Source organism: Apteryx rowi, unplaced genomic scaffold (genome assembly GCF_003343035.1).
Source record: "Apteryx rowi isolate R43461 unplaced genomic scaffold, aptRow1 scaffold_391, whole genome shotgun sequence".
Classification (NCBI taxonomy): Eukaryota; Metazoa; Chordata; class Aves; order Apterygiformes; family Apterygidae; genus Apteryx; species Apteryx rowi.
In genome coordinates, this window is record NW_020450430.1 from 232,549 (window position 1) to 248,295 (window position 15,747).

At 47.3% G+C, this 15,747-nt stretch overlaps 1 protein-coding gene across 1 annotated transcript in view; it reads left to right on the forward strand.

Annotated features, from left to right (window-relative positions):
- The window catches only part of MTUS2 (microtubule associated scaffold protein 2), a 208,283-nt gene extending 200,201 nt beyond the window's left edge, over nt 1-8,082 (forward strand). Inside the window, exons 13-14 of the mRNA XM_026074597.1 lie at nt 1,436-1,533; nt 7,691-8,082. Coding sequence (XP_025930382.1) covers nt 1,436-1,533; nt 7,691-7,907 — 315 coding nt within the window. The 3' untranslated portion in view covers nt 7,908-8,082. The remainder of the gene's footprint in view (nt 1-1,435; nt 1,534-7,690) is intronic.
- The last annotated feature ends 7,665 nt before the right edge of the window (nt 8,083-15,747 follow it).

Below are 15,747 nucleotides of genomic sequence, written 5' to 3' on the forward strand. Positions count from 1 at the left end.
TTACAGTTAGCTGCATTGGCTGGAAATGACTGCTGAAAACTGATGTCTCCACTGTAAAGTGTGAGTTATTGCTAACTCCTGTGGATAGTATTTCGATTCTTTATAAAAGGTCGGGAAATTCAATAACCAAAAATGCTGCTCACCTGGAGATAAGGCTGCCCTGTGATATCTTGTTTTCTTCCAAAAGTGTTGAATTCAGCAAAATTCAAACTGCTGGAAAGCTAAGAACTAAGGAGATAAAGTATGTCAAGTTCAAAATTTCCAAAAAACAGGGCACATGAGGCTGTGGTACATGCCTATGAACATCTTAGTGATGTTTTAGTGCACTGCTATTGACAGCATCAGACTCTGCCCTTGAACTCTACTGAATAAAAGCTACATACAGTTGGACAGGATTAATTTCACCTAATTGCAGTTTGAAGTTAAATGCCTAGTTTAAGCCAGTTATTTAAGCTGACACTGTCAGAGTGGAGCAGCTCACCTCAAGCTAAGACAGTGATCTAAGATTGCCTTGACTGGTAACTCTTTCCTCCCCTGAGCTGCAGAGAGGTCGCAGCCAGCTAGCTAAGGTTAGATGCTGGACATTTATCCAGCTGAGGCTGGATGAGATGAATGATGCACATGAGGYTACCTCACACTCTTCTTTCATCACTTCCTCACCAGACTGTGTGTCCTTGGTGTGTGGTGAGAGTCCCTGCTCTCTGTGAGTGCCACAGGCTACACAGCTGAGCTGAGGCACACGGGGGCTCTCAAGGTCCATGTGGACCTTTCACTGCAGATACACAGGAGGAGGAAGAAGAGAGATTCATATGTTCATGGCTCTCCCAAACAACTGCCTCTCTTGTTCAGCCCGACCACATGTAGCCCAGCAATTGCACGTGGCTGCATGCAGCACATCCCCCTGGCTACTGCTGACAAGAGGGAGCAAAGCTAAGAGCATATGGGCATAAAAGTTGGCTGTCTTTCCCGGTTTTCAGAAACTGGGGTCTGGCATACCTTGATGCTTGCTTCTTCATCTCCAGAGGCTTGAGTGTCATCAGTGGTGATGTTGGGTAAGGCTGAGAGCAACGGGTGGTAATAGTAACTCTGGAGGCATGACTCTTCTGGTGAAAGGTGTGGGGGCACCATAGGGGAAAATGTTTTATTCATGTTGGACAAGATTAAGACTCTCCTCCTGTTCAGTTATAAATGAGGACTAATTCAGCTCTGCCTCCCTTCAAGGCTGTGTTGATGACYCCACTTATTTCACCAAAATGACATGGTGTGAGTCAGACCTCTAACATTTGCACAGCTGCAGTCAAAATGACCACCTCCATCTATCAACAAATTTTAGAAGTTGCTATAGGGATAAATGTACTCCCTAGGATAAAGAACAAATCCTTTTAGATCAGGTGTTGAGACTTCTTCAGACTTAACAAACCCTCTTTTGTTGCAGGCTGAAAAAAATTTAATCCTGGAAGAAAAAATCCAGGTGCTGCAACAGCAAAATGAAGACCTCAGAGTCAGAATTGATCAAAATACCGTCGTAACAAGGTTTGTGATGATATTTGCAACCTGTCTGAGCTTGACAGGACACTGTAAATTATAACCACACATGGCTGACACTTAGTTCAGAAGGAAAAAAACTAAGTGTATTATTTCCTCCTGGAAGCCTGTTGTCATCCCCATTGCTTATTTTATTAACAAAGTCATTTTATATTAGAGTCTGCTTACTTTAACCTGAGGAAGGCCACGTATCTATGTGAAATTATTTTCATGATTTTGACATGCTGCTAAGATCAAAATTCCCGGTTGCTTCTGATTCCAGTATCAGTGTCATGAAACCCTTGGGTCAGCGGGTAGCAAGCACTGGAAATGTGGCAATTTCAGGAGAGAGATCCTGGCATTGCCACTGTCACCCAGGCAGAATATGCTTTGGTATTGTGTTGGTGGTGGTTTTTTATTTGCACTGTCTAATAACCTGACCCGGCTGACCCGGAGAGTTTATAGTCAGGTGGAAGACAAGAGGTCGCAGTTGGAGCCAGGCAGAGGAGGGAAATTAAGGAGAGATGATGGAGCTGAAACTTGTCTCAGCACACCAGCTACCTAACTGTTGTCAGTTGCTACCAAAAATGATGCCATTGGCCTAAAATGTGATTTAATTTTTTAGCTGACTTTTTTAGCTTTAATGTCTCATCTCTGATTTAAATTTAGGTTTTTCTTTCTATTCACTCCTTTAATAATGATTTAGCCTTAAAAAGAAACAATTTATCCTCCATGTAGATGTATAAATAGGCAGTATTGCTTGTACTAACATTCAGGACTGCATGAGGGTTAGGTTTCATCTCACCTAATCTTAAATATCTATCAYCTGAAATGCACATGTCACTGTCTGAGCTGGTTGTCTACAGTCCTTCTGTGATCGGGGAAAAGAAAGAGGAATTTTTAAAGTCTGGTTCATTTGATCTGTTTGGAACATTTGCTTTTGGGCTGGATGAACTGTGCTTTGGGAGTGCCAGTCTCTCTACATGCCTGTAAAAGCAGCCTGGATGACGGGTTCGGTGCTTGGCCTCCGCATTGTAGATGCCCATCTCCAGCTGGGTGAATAGCTTCTATATTCCCTGCTGGGATATGGTTGCAGTGCTTTGCTTCTAGATATAACTTCATAGGCACTGGTTTCAAAACAGGTCTTTTGGGAGAAATTCTAAATTTGAGATTAGAATGAAAAGTCAACTGAAAGACCAGTCACTTTCAACAGTAACATTTTCATGACTGCTGTGACAGTGCCAGGACAAAAGMCTCCCTCAGAGTCCTGGGCCCTGTTGTAGTAGGGAGGTCTGGTCCCCCTTAGGTGGGTGCTGGAGCTTCACACCAGGAGGGAACAGCTGGGCTGACTGGACTTACAAGACAGTGACAGGATAACAGTTGGCCCCAGGGTTTGGCATCAGTATGCCAAAGCTGGCAGTCAAAAGCATAAATACTCCATTTTACCTGGGGATTTCCAACCATAGCCAAGGGCAGGCACCAAGGAAGGGAAAGCAGCCCTGTAGGTAGGTCATGCACTGGGTTTGGACATGGTATCTTCACAGATCCTCTGCCTGAGACTCTTCCAGTGACTTACTAAATCACCTGGTTGCTCAAGGTTGCAAATTCTCCCTCCCACTAAACTATCATCACTTTGGTCCTTTGGGCTGAGGGTGTCTGAGGATGGCATTTTCTCTAGCCAACAGCACCCTGGAGATGGAGATGATCAGCAGGTGATTGGTCTCCTTTGACCTCCTGGTTCTCATAGCCCTGGTGCCTCCTTACATCTAGATCATTTGGGGGAGGTTTTAACATGAGTCAAGGGCAAGGCTCAAGCAGCTGCCTCAGATCCTAGGACATCGCTGTTCCCCTGCACACCTCTGTGATTTCACGGTTGTGATTCCCACTGTGATTTGTCTTGGCTGGTCAAATTGTCAGGTGGCAGGGAGAGGGACAGTGAATGGTAATAACTTCTACAGTGCTGGGGATAAAGGGTTTTCCAGCTAGGTTAGAGTCTCTCAATAGAAGATACCTSTCAAGATACAAGATTTGCTTTTACATAGCCTGTCTTCCTCCTTTTGCCTGAATGATGATGAGGAGTTGAATGGGCAYGTGTGTCTTTTATAAGCCATCGCGTTGTGTCTGTCCATCTCCCTCCGCATGATGCAGCAGAGGAAGGCGTGGGGTGGCTGAGCATGCAGAGGGTTTGCTGAAGGATGTCAGCAGCGTTGCCTGTGGGAGCGCTGTCCCGCCATGGTGGGGAAAGCTGTCTTTGTCTCAGGGMCACGTGAAGCCAGCCTCTGCCTTTGTCCAGTCACGTCACATCAGATGAGGCAGCACAGATGCCCAGYGCAGCATGTGCGAGGCTAAAACAAGTAGCAACCCTTTCCCCTAGCTGCATGCCAAAGCAGGTTGCTTTCTGAGGACATGTCTGCGCACTCCACCACTTATTATTAMGGTTGTGGGGCTCTTTGGTGTTCGAATGTCTCTCTGAACTGCCTGCCCGTCATGCAGATAGCTTGCAGCCTACCTCTGCCAGCAAATTTCAGTGTGTTTTAGTGCTGTAAGGTCCTCTGTGTGAGAAACTCCAGAGTCCACCGTGGTACTGGGCATCATGCCATGCATCCAGCAAGCATTAAATGTGTAGCAGGCTACTGTGCTCAGAGGGGCTGATGTCCAGGTTTGCCCCCTGTCCATGCCATACCTTCATCAGAGGAGAAAGCTGGCCCCATCACAAGTGCTCTGAGGTCCATGCTGGTGAGATGAGCCTATTGCCAAAGCCCAAACAAGCTTTTACCGGCTTTGAGAGCCAGTCACACATTCAATACTGGCAGCACATATGCTTTTTTTTTTTTTTTTCTCAGCACATGCTGATTGGAAAAGGGTGTAACTGGGCTCTGTATATAATTTTTATGGTCTGTCTTGCTAGGCACTGTAAAAGAAAAAGTAATTCCATGTGTAGCAAAAGGTTTCTTATGGAGTTATTTCTCCAGGATGAGCTCCCATGTGGATTTTCTCATGCCTTTTAAACTGTGAGCTCATGCCACAGCTGTTTCCCCAGTGGGATCATGAATAGGATCTTTCTTCTCTACCAGGCAAGCAGCTTTCACAAAATTTCTACCAATTCATATCATTTAATCCTCTGACTTTGCTAGTTGCTGCTGAATCTGGTTCAAAACTTATAGGGGAGTGAGAGAAGAACAGACACATGCATGATCAGAGGAGCTCCATTTCTGTAGGAAACTAAGCTAGAAAAGTTGAAATCCTTTAAAAATATTTTTAAACAAAATCCCCCTTCCTCTACCCTAGCCCCCAGAGAGTTTTGATCACAAAGAGAATGAGCCAGCAGTCCATGACATCTGCTAAGGGCTGTAGGCTATGCCCAATAACGGAGTTGGGCAGAATTTAGCATCTGTATCCAAAATCCACACCCAGCTGCTACTGAACCATGGAAATACCTAGGGGGGTTTTAGATGCCTCCCTGTTTATTTCTAAAAATTCCACGTTGCCTGAAAATCAGCTTAGGTATGCGTCTAGAGCTGCTCCAGCCTGATCACATCAGGACCTGGTTCATGCCCAAGCATAATGGGGATGCAGAAACCAGGTGTTCCTGCATACACCTCTGGGAGGGTTTAATCTGATAGATGTTCCCAGAACATGGCCTAAACACACTCTGATCAGACTCCTGCACTCTGCTTTCACTGCCCCATTTCTTTTAAAAATAGTCAGCTGGTTTGATGAGAGCAGACTGGCCATAGCACTAGTTGAGGTAGTGGTGCCCAGAGGAGATTTCCATGTCTCACCTCCCAAAGAACCATCAGGTTACAGGGTATTCTGAGGAAAACACCTCCCCGGTCCTCACTGGTGAAGTTTTCCTACTATGGCAGCCAGGAATTCAGGGTTCATGAGGKCCAAGGAGGAAGGAACTGAAGAAGGACTCCATAGCCTTGCAGTCATATGCAGAGCAGAGGGAAAACTTTGGATCTGAGCTGCATCCTGCATCAGGATACCAGCTGAAATACATGATGAGCATTGGGAGCAACAGCTCCTTTGCCCTTTGAGTGCTGCAGCAACTGGTTGGAAGAATCAGGGATGCGGTGGCTCTCACTCCCCTCTTCGCTCCTTCTCCCCCCTCCACAAATTCTCTGTCCCTTCTGGCACAGCTTCAGTGGCAGAGTTCAGAAACAAGGGTGAGAGGTACAGCTGTCCAGGGAGTTAGGCAGTCTGATTTTTGTCCTCACTCAAACAGGGCTCCCCTTTTCCAGGGACTGCTCTAGCTGTTGTGCTGCTCTGTAAAAGATGGGGCAACTTTACCAGCTCCTCTGGGTTGTGAAGTCCTGCTGGGCAAAGGTGGCTGGAGCCAGGCATCGAAGCCAGGGAAAAAGCAAGATTTAAAGAGCCCACCTGCACTTTGTACTTCTCATTGGTTAGCTGAAGTGGTGCCCTAACCAGGGTGAGGACTGCTTTTGGTTGCTTTCTGAAATCCCTTGTTCTCCAGGTGCTGGAAAGAGAGCCCTGTCCAAGGGTTTGCTTGTGTAGGGAGCCCAAGTGCTTAACCCAGGACTCTGGGCTCCATCCTGGGGTCAGGTCCATCTCCACAGAGGCTTTTAGGCATGTTTCTGTGTAGAAATCTCTGGGCCAGTGAACAGGTTCTGCAAGCAGAGGTCACAAACCCATGCTGGGTACCTGAGTGTGTTGAACGGGAAAAGTCAAATGCCCCAATCAGCTTTATTACACAGCAGCACYGAGGGAGCAAAAACAACTCAGCCAAAAGCAAATATTGATTAGAAGGGGGCCTGAGTTAAGTATCTAGGTGAGATTAGGTTTCAAGCTCTGAAGTCCTCTCCAAGACCCAGGTGCCCAAGGCTGGGTCGGAGCATCGGGCAAGCATGGACCCTGGTGTGCTCTGCGGTCCTGGCAGTGGGGGACCCCATGGGGCTGTCTTTGGCTCCCACCTGCCCACTAACCCGCTTCCTCCCAGGGAAGGCCAACGCTGGTGGGTGCACACCTGCATCCTATCTCAGACTATATTTCTGGGACTCATTCTGAGAAGCACTCCTGGGTACCATGATTTATAGATACCTTAAACAGGCCTTTTGGTCAGTGATAACTGGCTCAGTCTCTCATGAAGCAGGCAGTGGCCATGCCTTACTCTGGTGAAAAAGCCAGGTAGCCCAGACATTTGCTCCAGAATTAGTCGGGGTTCAGTCTGGGAAGGTATGACCATGTAGATCCTACTTAGGTCAACTGACAGACAAGGCTGCAAAACGTCACTCCTAAGTCAATCTGTTCACTAGGAGCAGGATGGGCTGTGCACCTACTCCGTGCTRGCTGCCAAACGTTCATCGTATGCCAGTATTTGTGATGTTGTATTTGCTAGCTCCACACTCCAGGTACAACAAAAGTTTCTGTATGCCATTATCCATGCCTGCTCCATTCCCTCTGTCTGTGTGAGTGAAGAACCCTGTTCTTGCAGTGCATCACAGCCTTGTATTTTAGCAACTTTTGAATATACATATAAAGAAGCAAATATACTAACTTTTTTAGCAATTTCCTATTTGTGCTCCATTTTCTATATGAGAAAGTATCCATTTCTAAACTCTTTGGAGCATGCAGTTAATGCATGGAAGTCCTCAGCACTTTTGAATGCCATGCATGATGCCAACAGTTACACGAGGCAGCGGATGAAGGTCAGGACTCATCCCATCTAAGCTTTGGTGCCTGAGCTACCTCAGAGAGGTGTTGCGCTAAGACGCAGGCACCTCTGGAGGTTGACTCAGACACTGGAGGACTGYGATTACCTCTGGAGATGCTTCTCTCACTCTCCTCTGACAGTGGAGAGACCCTGGGACAACTATGTCCCCARCTTGGGCAGCTCAACTACAGACTTGAGGCAGATGGGGTGAATTGGAGGTAGGTGCTTGGGATCCTCACTGGCTCCTCCTCTTGCACAGCATTGATGCAAGGCTCCCTGAGCTAGTGCCGAGCACTTTGATGTCAGTGGTGAGCCAGAAGCCTCCAAATGTGAAACCCAAACAATTCTGCTTAGAAACATCCAGGAAAACCCCCTGCTGTGCCCATGCCTGATGTAACACTTCTCCTGGGCTGAGGATAACAGCCCATTCGATTCTGGTGTTTGCTTTAATGCCCTGTGGAGCCTTACGTGATGTGTTGCTTTCCTCTCTAGACAGTTGTCAGAGGAGAATGCTAATCTTCAAGAATATGTTGAGAAAGAAACAGAGGAGAAGAAGAGGCTGAGCAGAACTAATGAAGAGCTCCTTTGGAAGCTGCAGACCGGAGAGGCCATGAGCCCTGTTAAACTCTCTCCCACATCTCCTACTCCTATTTATCACTGCTCTTCAGGGCCTCCCACTCCAGCGAAAGTCAGCACCGTGCCAAGATGACAGTGCCACCTGTGTGCTCAAGATAACCTGGCTTTTACACGTGTTTCCAATCTGCTGAATGTTATCATCCAAGGAAGTATTACAACAATACACACCCAGGATTYGTTACTGCAAGCATGCTCTGTAGCTGCATAGCTTTACACTAGGCAGTGTACTCTTACAATCCCAGTATAGGAACTCCTGGTTCYGGCATGCTGATGTGTTAGGATAGCATAACCAGTCTAGTATGATGTGTAAACATTTTAACTTTGGTTAGAGCCAAAAGAAGGAAAATACTATTATTAATGGTTCATCAGAATGAACTTTCGCTGCAGTATTTCAGGTTAGTTACAAACACAGTTCAAGTTGTGGATATCTCTATATGTGTGTCTGTGTTTATATACATGTATGTATTGTACCTTTATACCTATATATAGACGCACACACATATATATGTAGTTGAAGATGTTCTGAATTGCATTTTTTATATTATTGGATACTATTAAGTGCTGATATATTTTCATTACAGTCAGCATTTTTCTAACTCGTGCCTAAGACTTGTATCTAAACAAAATGCATTTCTGTTTAGCCTCCCAGGAATATTTCTACCCAAACTAGAAGAAAGTTACACAGAAGTAGAAGCGCCTTCCAAACGACCACCAAGTGGTACTCTATATACCGTGAACACCAGCGACTTTGAAATTCTGAAACAGTACTGCCTTCAAAACCATCACCTTTGTATTGAACACCAGATAGGATACACATACCATTCTCTGCTTTTTAATTCTTACCATCAATAYTGTGAGCGGATATAGGCTAGAGAAGAGGAACCTGAGGGTTTTAGTGAATTTGCTAGAGGTTACTGGTTAACATGTTTCAATCTTAGTATCTTTAAATCTTACTTAGATCTAATCTTGTTTTAACTTGTCATGTTTTGGATACAATCAAAATCTCTGGCTGTAGGTTCCTGTCCATGTTGATTTATCTCAAGTCCAATAAGCAAAAAGGAGAAAACAAATTGCTCGTACTTTGACCTTTGCTGGCCAGGAGGTTCCCAGTATTGGGACCAGAAATGGGAGTGCCTGCTAGGGCTCTAGCTTCCTCCCAGCTGAAACACCAAATGAAACACAGAGGACTACATGGGAGCAAATAAGGTTAGATTTTTTTTCCTTACATATTTATATATTACTTCACATTGCTAAATTTTACCCAAAGTTACAGAGCACTTTTAAGATTCATGGAGAAGATTTGTCAAACTACCTTTAACTTCTCTGCCTTGTAGCAAAAAAAATGTGCACCCATTTTCCTTGGCTTTCCCCCCCTCCCCCCTTCTCCCTGGGGCACAGCTATGCCACACACATGGGCTGCAGAAGGGGCCGCAGCGGCTGGTGCTGCACATGTCTGGCTCCAAAGGGTCGTTCCAGCACAAACAGTGACTTTCCCAGGGGTACAGCACCAAGGCTGGGCCAAACTGTTGCAATGCCAAGCAGAGGCTCTGGCGGAAAGAGCTAAAGGGCACTCGCTGGCACTGTTAGCAAGCATGGGGCTGGTAATGGGCTGGTCAGGATTAGGTTAGCCTGGTGCGAGTCTGTACTGTAGCACAGCTCTTGCAGTTGACTCACCCACCCATAAGAGAGAAAAATCCCTTAGCATAATTCAGACAAAGGAGATCTATGGGATGCTTTTGTATTCAACTTGTGGCCAAGAACCTGCATATGTTCCTGCTTTGAACAGTAGGATCTAAGTAAGCAAGAGCCAGTATGTGCAGAAAATACATGGGATGTGGGAGCACTGCGAAAGAGAGTGGTTCTCAGACAAGGTGTCTGTGTTGTGGGTCAGGTGCATAGACACAGGCACACCCAGGACTTGTGTGAGCAGAGGTGGGGTTGTACAATGGTGCTGTAGTGCACAAGAACTGTGGTTGGGCTTTCCTGGGAAGTACTCAGGATTCACAGACTGCAGCTTAGATACAGCTTCAATCACTGTCAAAGCGTCTGTGGCCCATTCCATGACGTAAAAAAGATGGGATTTTTTTCTTCTTTTTTTAGAAAAATTTATTTTTGTAGCAGCTTTTGCATGATACTGTGATACCGAGTAAATTGAGCATCTTGTTAGAATAGATCATGCCACACCAACTACCACTGTTGAAATGCATTACTAGATTTTAATGTGTCCAGCAAGTACAACCTGAAAGTAGAATAGATATTTAACACACACACATGCACACAAAGCCCCTCCTTGCCAAGTATAATTTTAATCTCTTTCATACTGCACTTGCTAAATGCACAGATATTCTGCAATACCTACTGCATTGTCATGTTTCAGTCTGGTGCAATGTGTTCTGATACAGTAAGAGTTGTTACCATGACACTAATCTGAACTTTTCCATGTTATACACACTAAAACATATCATCAGCCTGGGTTGGACTGGCTGAGCCAGTTCCTTTCATTTCTTCATTGTTTTCCTCTATTTCTGGTGCTTTCCTTATCTCTCTGTTGGCTGAAATTCATATGCAACAGATGCTTCCAGCAGTGAATTGGGAGTGGAGCTTCTGTGGTGGGCACACCGGGCTGATCCCGGTCCCACCATCATTTGGTATCATTGCCAATCTCTCTCTTGTCTAATTTTTACCTCCCAATCCTGCCTGTTATTGATTTCTTCCATGGGATGGCCTCTCCGATCTGCAGGTTGCTAATGAAGTTGTAGGAAGCTTTTTCTGACCAGAAGAGAGCTACCAAACCTTCCCCAAAGAGGTCTGAAGGGTGTTTCCTTCCAGTGCAACCCCAGAAGCAGAGACTTCTTTCCCCAAAAAGGTCACTACTTTTTCCTGCTCTTCCTCTGTCTTGTCTCTCCGTACCTCTGCATGCAGGAGTGGGTTTGGAAAAAAAAAAAGCCCAGTTCCCTCAGGTAGTGGGAGGAAGGAAACAGCTCTGATTTTAAGCAAGTTTGGGGTGGGAGAAGGCCCTCGGGCAGTTGTCCAGCACAAGCAGGGCGCCTAACAGGGGAACCAGCCATTCCCAGGTGCAAAGAYGCTTTGAGTGCCCCAGCATGAGAGATATTTAAGATATAGTGTGGGCTGCTGTGCCGATGYGGAGCCATGCCATTGAATGTCCCTGCTTGGGGGCACACTGTTGGCAGCTTTGCCCCTGCTCACGCAGGGGAGATGCGACCGTGCTGGGCAAGCGTGACATCCATGGCGGCGCTGGGGGTCAGATCTCCAGTCCTGGTTCCCCTTCCATCCCTGCTGAGAGCATAGCATCCGGGGGTGCCAAGGGCACCCCAGTTTGAGAGTGAGCGAGGACAAGCTTTTGCTCTGGGGGCCAGAGGCTTCCCAAAGCACAGGGCCTACACGTGTGCTTTCCTGGTTTGCACCACAGCATGGCCTTTGGCGTGAGAGGGACTGCAGCTAGCTCTGAGTGGAAAAGGGTTTTATCGCTCTTCCGTCTTTAAAAATAAGCTATTTGATTTGGTTAATGTTTCACTCTATTCAAAATAAAAGGCTGCTGTGACAATAAACCCAAGCTACAATTCTTCTGAAGGGGCTGCCAGTGGCTGGCATGAAGTTGCGGTGCCCAGCCTGTGACCCCACACTGCCGGCACAGGCTGCCCATGCGGCATTGCCGCGAGAGGCTCTCCCGGCCCCTTCCCGTCCTCCCACTGCAACAGGGAATGGACCCGGCTCCTGAAACCTGCCCTGGGGTGGCAACAGCAGCTGCAGGGACATGTGAGCCCCAGGCACGGGCACTATGMCTGCCCCCATCCCAGCACCGCTGTATCTTCTGCTGCGGCAACCACCGGCGCACATGGAGCTGCAGACAGGTTACAGCCCTCCAGGTGGGCGCCCGTGCACACGACCTCCCAGGCTGGCTGTACCCATCAGTCACGCCATTATAGAGGGTAACAATACAGGGAAATGCTTTTCCCCGGTTATCATCTCCCTTAAGTCGCCCACTGCAGCAGGCGGGCAAAGCCCCGGGACYGAGGCCTCATTTAAGGGCAAGAGGGGGCTGTTTAGCCTTCATGGCTCAATGGGCAATCAGCCCCTGATCTACCAGCAGCAAATCTTGTGGCTTTGTGAGGCCCAAGGAAAAGCTGGTGAGGAAAGGGGCTAGCTTACAATGGGCTCCCCCGCTTGCCTCCGTCCTCACAGTGCCCAGCAGGACTGGAACRGTGCCCCTAGGGCTGGCCAGATCTCCCAAAGTGCAGGAGCAGCAATTCCACCCCCATCCCTCCTGYCCCGAGCACAGGGCTGTAAGGAGCTACTGCTCTACTTGCTATGGAGGCGATGCTGTGAAGGCCCTTCAAAAACAAACCTAGGCTGGCCATTTTATAAATGATGAGGTAGGCAGAGCCCAGGCACCACCAACATAGGTGAGGGCACYATGCAGCCTCCAGTGGATTAACTGGGTGGGAGCTGGGGGCATTTAGGGTGGATTTGGCCAGACAGCACCTTTGTCATAAGACCCCAAATGCAGCTGGCCTTTTCTCTAGCGATGACTCATGCTGGGAAGATGAAGTTAGTGTCCACCACACTTACTGACAGCACCGCCTGTGCACCGTGGATGAGCTACAGAAAGCTCAGCGGGGAAGGTGTGTGGGCTGGGAGACCACTGTGAGCAAGCCTGCTGCAGCAAACCCCATGTGAAACTTCCATGGTAGCTCCAGCACAAACCCTACCAGTGTTGGCCCCAACCATTGCTTCTCTAGGCTGGGCCCCACAGGCAAGTTGTTATGAACACCAACCTCCCCCACTACCCACCTAGCTCACAAAAGTCTTCCTTGAAAAGAAGGAGCCTGTGAAGTGCCTCATGATGATCACAGTGGGCTTGCGTGCATCCTCACTCAACATGTGCTTGAGGGGTGAGGTCTTCCCTTCTTCCTTCAAGCAGTGTCAGAGATCTTCAAGTTAATAAACATTTGCATAAGTGAAATTGGTAATTCAGGCCTTGCATTTCCTGCTGAAATGATTGTTCATGGTGTATGATTAGCTTGGCAGATGCACAGTGGCAAAGACTTGTGGTGGTGGTTGGAGGAGAAAAGGAAAAACTAACAAATGCAAAATCAGGTATTTTACGCCTCTGCACTGATTGTGTTTGTGTCCCATGGACACACTGAGGATCCTTCTGTACAGTTTCCCACGTGGTAGGAGTGCTGTGGTCTAGTTTACTATATGTGGCTAATGATTACAGGAAGAGTTTGTATTATTTCAGTTATGATGTACAGATAAGTGTAATATATTCCTGATAATAAATACATGCGCACACATATGGGTGGACGCATGCAAACTAGTGTGTCCTGCAGTGTTTTCTGTATGTCTGTGCACACATAAACTGGAGCAAATGAAAAACAAAGCAAAATCCCATTATAATGGAGTAAAGACCGAAACTAGACAGCCATTTATCTTCCTGGCAATGGAGCTGGTTGATTGGGTTACCTGATTATGTTTCACATGCTATAAATTAGATCAAAATTGTGTGGATTCAATTTCCCTGGGGTTTATATGTACTAAGCATGCTTCCCTCACAATTGATGCTCCCGTGAGACCAAGAATTGTACCGGGGGAGGGAATGGGGTTACTCACTTGCAACATGTTTAGACTGGATCCTGCCAGAAGAGTTTGACGCAGAAGTCACACAAGCCCCCTGGTGTCACACAGGTACTGCCACTGCCAAACACCTACTGTGCAAGTTCAAGGCAGTCACATTTGGATTSTGTTCCTGACAGAATCACCCTTCTGTTTATATGGTTGCTGAGGCTGCTCAAAATGGCCATTTCATGCTCTGCCTTCTTAATTTGCTGGACTTTCACCATGTTGGCCAAATTGTCTTCATTAAGGTTGCCATGCTTCAGCATGAAGTAAAGGGAAAATTTCTGCAAGTGTTGCAGGCACTTCAGCAGCCAAGTGTGTCCCTAGCACACTGATTACCACCTTTTGACACCCCCTCCCCATGACCCATTTTCTCATTGAGATCATCTAGTTCTTCAGTCTTTRGCAAAGGGATTAGGAAGGGGCCAGGCCCATCCTATGTCAGGAACATGCCTGATACTGTCCTAGTGAAAGATCTGTGCAGATTTACTTGAGTAGACAATTATGGATGAACGCTATTTGCTCACGTTCAGTAGAGATCTGCTAGATTTTGGGGGATAAAYGTAAATGTGCTAGACATACTTCAGCCCTGGTGCCTTAAGTGCTGTGTCCTGGAAACGGAGAAGAGCAAGGATCTCTCCTGATGTTGAACCATTTCTGCTCATCATGCCCAGTCCAATGATGGAAAAGGAGAGAGTTTTGAGTAAAATGAAGACCGGGACCAAAGGCAAAGGGTGTGGGAATGGGGCATGGAAACCCAGACCATGAGAAAAGACTGGAAGAGGGCAAAGAGGGAGCAGGTAGGCCAAGAGGCAGACATGGTCAAGCTACAGGAGGCTGGGTGGATAAAACAGGGAAGGTACCAATGGAGCTACCTGGGCAGTGAAGCTGTACTGCCCTAGGYGAGGGTGCGAGCCCTGCACTGATGGCAGCAGCACAACGGGCCACATGTTACAATGGCAGAAACCGTACRACCTCAGCAGAGATGCTTGCTCTTCAGTGTGCAGCATCGGGACAGGCCCACAGCCCAGGAGACTCCCACACTGGGGTAAGAGGCTGGAGCGTGCACGGGGCCACGGAGCACGTCACCACCAAAGTGCCACCGCCTGCAGCAACCGGGGCACCTTCCCCAGGCCGCAGAGCCCTGGAGGCCCCAGCCATGGCTTTTTGCTGGGTCCTGCCCTGTGGTCGCCCCCTCAGGAGCAGAGGGTCACACCTGGAGCTCCCAGGAGCATCCAGCTTTCCCTGGGGATGGATGCATCGTGCAGCTTCCTGTGCTGAGGCATTATACCCTGATCTTTAATTACACAGTCGCACACTGATATTTCCACAAGGCTGTTGGCTCATTTAGCACTGCAGAAGCCATGTGAAGGACCAGGACTGAGAGGAAAAGGAAACTGGTGTTGATGGGGCCATTGCCTCCCTTGCTGCAGGATGCAGAAAAGCAGGCTGCAGGCACAGCAGCGGTGACAGGGAATGGACAGGCTTCGGCTCGATCACCTGAACRTTGTCCTGCGGACAAGGGACTCTGCCCTGGTAAATCCCACAAGCAGAACTCATTCATTACACAGTACTTATTTGCTGAGAGAATCAAATTTTGCAATGCCAGGAGCTAGATCCACATGGAGGCTTGTTGCCTTAATCTGCCTTAATTGCCTCTGCTACACCCAAAATTCCCAGGTGAGCTGCTAACTAACACAGTGCTCAAAATGCCACTTAGGAGTTATTGCATGGACGTGTGGAAGGATCAGACTGATTTAAAAAAGCCCTGTCCACCGATGTTGCTACAGTCCTATTTTGTCACTGCAGTAAATGCTGATCAAACACACCACTGTGGAGTAAATTCTGACCACTGGGATAACTTCGTAGGCTCCTGAAGTCCCACATAAACTGCTGCAGACCCCAGCTCAGGCCACATTTCACAAATTACGTATTGTCTCATCTGTCCCAAAAAATCTGAAAGAAGAATAGAGTTAATGACACAGGATTGAACAGCTCCCCAGAGAAGGTGCTCCCCTATAAAGACTGGAACAGCTGACAGATGTTGAAACAAGTGGGAAAACAGAGGCAGGCCAGAAAATGAGGGTAAACAATAGGCATAATTTATTTGAATATCAAGAAAATGTTTTAATGCTGTACCACAAAATTAGAAGTGAATTTCCAAATTCAAAAAGCATAGATGAGAGGAGAAGTATTTACAGTGTCACCAGGATAAAAAGTATCTGCACACCCATGCTGTGCTCTGGGGGCAAGTTTCACATTTTAAAACTTAA